Here is a 4,468-nt window from a genome sequence, read left to right as displayed (position 1 = left end):
CCATATTTCCTCTCGTCGGTTGCCCAAAAACTGCACCGAAGGTGTCGGTTTTCACCCCTACTACTATTCACAAACCATCTCAACTCATTTCATCTCATCTCTCAATCCAAACGAAACCGTCACATAAAGCCTACGAAAGCAGTCTTACACTACACACTAGCTGATGTGAATCTTTATTTTTTATCTTTTTAAATGTGTCATATAAGACTACTGGAAGTTAGGGTCAAATACTTGCACCCCCGTATGAAAGGCCACCCCAATTGAAATCATTGGATCGATACGAAAGCCCAAAGCAAACATTGAGCCCTTTCTTATTCGGCACAGAGCTATTGTCGGCTCTCCTCCTTCCTTTCTCACAAGCATTGAGACAAAATTATGTAAATTTGCGGTACTTTCTGAATGCCAATTGTTTGAGGTTGACTCTACTCACTGCGCGTTTCTTTTTGGCAGTTGGCTCTCCCAATCTAATGCTTTTCTTACTATTAAAAGGAAATAAGACAGAAAAATTGGCAAAAACAGAGAGATGCAAAATAGGTTCAGTACTGAAGCCTGTACAAACCATAACAGAACTGTTAAAAGACTAAACCATTAATCTAAAAGCTTTAAGAATGTTGGATATTAATTTGGTTAAGCCTTTACCTTTAGGATCATAACATTCCACCATGCTTCCGAATCAGACGTCCACGACGGTCCACTCTATAGACACTGACTCGGTCGTAGCTATTTCCTTTTTGGCAGCTTCACTCATCTATCAGTATTCAATGACTTGACACCATGTCCGTACATAGTACCAAGGCATTTTAATCCAACTTATAAGTCGCTCCCTTCGTGACTTGAACTCGTGATATGGTCTCTACTCTGATGCCAATTATTAAAGACCATCCATGAATCCAAAAACTTTAGAATTGTTGGATATTAATTCGGTTAAGCCTTTACTCTCATATCATAACAAAGTATAGGTGAGAATAACAATGTACAAATTTTTACCTAGGAATAAAGGCATGTGAGGCCCTTTAAAAAGAAAAAGAAAAAAAAAAAAGAGCATGTGAGACCTGAAAAATTGACGATCGAACTAGCTAGATCATCGACTTCGTCACTTTTGATACTATCAAATGTTTGAATCCTTTTTCTGGCCGGTCTCTTCTTTTTCATGGCCGCCTAGATTATGTTCCGATCTTTAAGGTGAATATAATCATTATATCAAGTAAAAAAAAGTTCTTCATTTCTTGTCATTTCATTACATTTATTATGTTTCATGTCATATTTTAACTATAACTACGAATGACATGATCTATTATAAAGATTAACATTACTCATATAATTATCATTCCACGTTCTTTGAGAGCGTAATTATTAATAATGACAAAATTTATTTATTTTAAATTTAGGACAATTAAAATGTTTTACTGTTAAGTAAAAAATAATGCTAACTATTGTCATGGCTCAATGTGTTAGTTCGGTGGTCAAAATTTCAAATGAAGATATGCTATATGTTGACTTGAACCATTGCATGTCATTAACCGTTTGGCCACCAAACAATGGGTTGTGTTTTTGGTGAATTAGAAACCTTTTGAAGGTGTTCACTAAGAGTTGAAAAGTTGTGACTTTTCACAAATGTCATTTCATTCTCTATAAATAAGGAACCCCACCCATAAATTTACCCATTTCAAATTCTCTATAAATTTATAGAAACACTTCATCCTTCATTTTGTCTTCCTTTCTTTAGACTTTGACTATTTTATATCGAATTGATGAATTTTTTTTTTTTTGTTTATATCGAAAATGAAATTAATGAAAATTGACATTGTTGTATTGTGGGAGTAGAATATCAAGAAGCTTAGTACATGTTAAGATTTGGAGACAACAAAATCTATTCTAAAGAAAACGTTCATCATAACATACCTCAATACCGAGTTGATCCCTCTTTCTAAATTATTTTTATTATTTTATTTTAATCTCTAGTTTAGAAATTGCATTGACACATCTTTAATTTATATGTCCCGCATTTTTCCCAACAAAATCGACAATGAAGTGTATAAATAGTCATTTAATTATTGCTAGCTCGACTTGATCTCCAATATAAAGCCTAGCTAGTACTCTTGAAACATGCTGTTTCTACGTTTGTTGCAAGTATATAATCTAATTCTGTCGATCACAATGAATTTATGACCAGCCGATAAGCCAGTCTGTTGAAGCCTATTTATTCCATTTGAGTATAGCTAGGCACATTGGGAGCATCATATATATATATATATATATATACTTGGTGCTAGCTCCTCCTATATATGAAAAGGCACTATATAAATAATACCTAGAAAATTAATCCTTGATGACAGGTAAAACCTCGAATAGTAAGTTGAGTGCTATAAGATGCTTTTCCTTGTACATATAAAGCTGGCCAAGAGGTTTGTTCCCAGCTTGCTTCATCATCACTTTGATAACATGATCAGAAGATTATTCTGATGCTTTCAACAATACGAATCAAGTTCTGCTTCTGGATTATGGAATCCACACAACTCATTATTATATATAATTACTTTTCTTTCTCTGTGTTTTCTTTCTTTCTGGCACTCATGAACCCTTTAGTTTAATATCATAAATGGTACATCTAGGACCAGTACCTAAATCATGACTTAACCAAATACAATTAACATAGCATTAAAACATTAATCAAACAAATATTAGTTAAGAGTACTAGTGTCACAACCACATTTGATACAATTAAGAAAGATGTAAAGTTTGCACGTGTGACATTAACTGCATATATAAGGAGAATATAACACAAAAACCACATACCTTTTCATCCCCCGCCCTAGTTATTCATGCAAATAAATTATTTGTCCTTTTATTGGTGGCATAAGAATAAAAAGGCTTAGAAAAGATCAACACAAAGATGAAAGAATACATACAATTATTAAGAAAGAAGGCTTTTTAAGCTCAAAAAGCCATCGACTTGACCATCAAGAATTCCAGATACATTGGATGTGGTGTTTATGGAAGTTTCTCTCGAACACGTGCGAACAATCCTCGTTTAGTACTGTTTCTTCCACTTGGCTAAATCTGAGAGCCCCCCACTAGTCTACCAAAACCAGGCCGTGCCCTTTTCCACCCATATAAAATCCCAACTCCTGAACACTAAGTTTGCCATGCAAACATGGATGAGGACCCTCAAAGAGGTGGTGCCAAGGAAGGCGGCGATCATGTCAAATACCGCGGCGTGCGGAGGAGGCCGTGGGGCAAGTTTGCGGCAGAGATTCGGGACTCGAATAGGCATGGGGCGCGCGTGTGGCTTGGGACTTTTAACACTGCAGAGGAGGCTGCTAGAGCTTATGATCGAGCCGCTTATGCCATGAGGGGTTCTTTAGCCATTCTGAACTTTCCAAACGAGTACGCGTTAGGGAGCGGTGGTGCTTCTGCTTCTTCGTCTTCGCCTTCTTCCTCTAGGCGTACTGGGAATGCGGGAGAGAGAACTGGAAGTAGTGGGCATGGACAGCATGTTTTTGAGTTTGAGTACTTGGACGACAAGGTGATGGAGGAGCTTCTTGAATCCGAAGAGAAAAAGAACAGGAAATGAAATGACGAGCTAGCTGGGTGCATGATGTTTTTCTTTTCCAGTAGTGGCAAATTTCATCCTTTTTTTTTTCCTTCCATTTTCAAACCAATGATATGACAAAGGAATCGAGAGGGAGAAAACTAGTGAATTCTCTTTCAAGAGAGGTGTGCTTCCTAACTGACTGTACTGCCCTTTGTTGAAACAATGTATATCTAGATAAAATTGAAACAGAGAGGTAAGTCGTTGGTTTGTTGTCATTGGTTCTTCTAGTTTGAAGCTTTAAATCTGTCTTCTTTCTATTTCGGGGTTTTTGTTCGATTTCTCTAATGAGGATTTCACTAGCTAGGACGCTTAGGCATATAACTGTAGGCCGTAGCAAACCCTACCGAACGTTGTCGCCAATGGCTCTGGCTGAATGACAGACACCACCCATAGTCTTTAGGAACCACTGGATCCATGGTTTGAGGTTTAAATGGGGCCGATGTCCCAAAAAGAATTGCTTAGAAACAGAGAGCAAAAAACATCAACCGAACGTTGTCTCGTGCTTGTTGGATGGGTTGACTTGGTCTGAAATCTCAGTTATCGGTTACAAACTAAACCACAGGTAGACAATGTTCTCGAATCTACGAATGGACAAACAGCTCTCATGTGAAGTTGTAAATGATCAGGAAAATGCATTGTAGAATGGAGGGAAGGAATTTCTATGACATACAATTCCATCTCGTCTATTAAACCAGATCCTACGCACCATCCAATACTTCTCTGTCACTCAATAATTTAAAAAAAAAAAAAAAATTATGGGAGGCATTGAGTCGTGCACGTACGAGATCAAGATCCTATTTGCGAACGATAAATAATTTGATCATCACATAACAAGCATAATCTTCAGTTAATTATTCGAGGAAAGCATTACAG

At 36.9% G+C, this 4,468-nt stretch overlaps 1 protein-coding gene across 1 annotated transcript; it reads left to right on the top strand.

Moving 5' to 3' along the window:
• The first annotated feature begins 3,152 nt into the window (after positions 1-3,152).
• On the top strand, positions 3,153-3,837 carry LOC121245826 (ethylene-responsive transcription factor ERF096-like). Its single transcript, XM_041143699.1, has one exon. It carries the CDS (start codon positions 3,155-3,157, stop codon positions 3,572-3,574), a length of 420 nt encoding a protein of 139 aa, XP_040999633.1. The 5' UTR covers positions 3,153-3,154; the 3' UTR covers positions 3,575-3,837.
• The last annotated feature ends 631 nt before the right edge of the window (positions 3,838-4,468 follow it).

Source organism: Juglans microcarpa x Juglans regia, chromosome 1S, assembly GCF_004785595.1.
Source record: "Juglans microcarpa x Juglans regia isolate MS1-56 chromosome 1S, Jm3101_v1.0, whole genome shotgun sequence".
Taxonomy (NCBI): domain Eukaryota; kingdom Viridiplantae; phylum Streptophyta; class Magnoliopsida; order Fagales; family Juglandaceae; genus Juglans; species Juglans microcarpa x Juglans regia.
The sequence above is the reverse complement of the archived record's forward strand: the minus strand, read 5'-3'. Positions and strand labels throughout refer to the sequence as shown.

What these genes read in the sequence shown, in the direction of transcription:
- LOC121245826 (XM_041143699.1), top strand. Translation starts at nt 3,155, where the DNA reads ATGGATGAGGACCCTCAAAGAGGTGGTGCCAAGGAAGGCGGCGATCAT.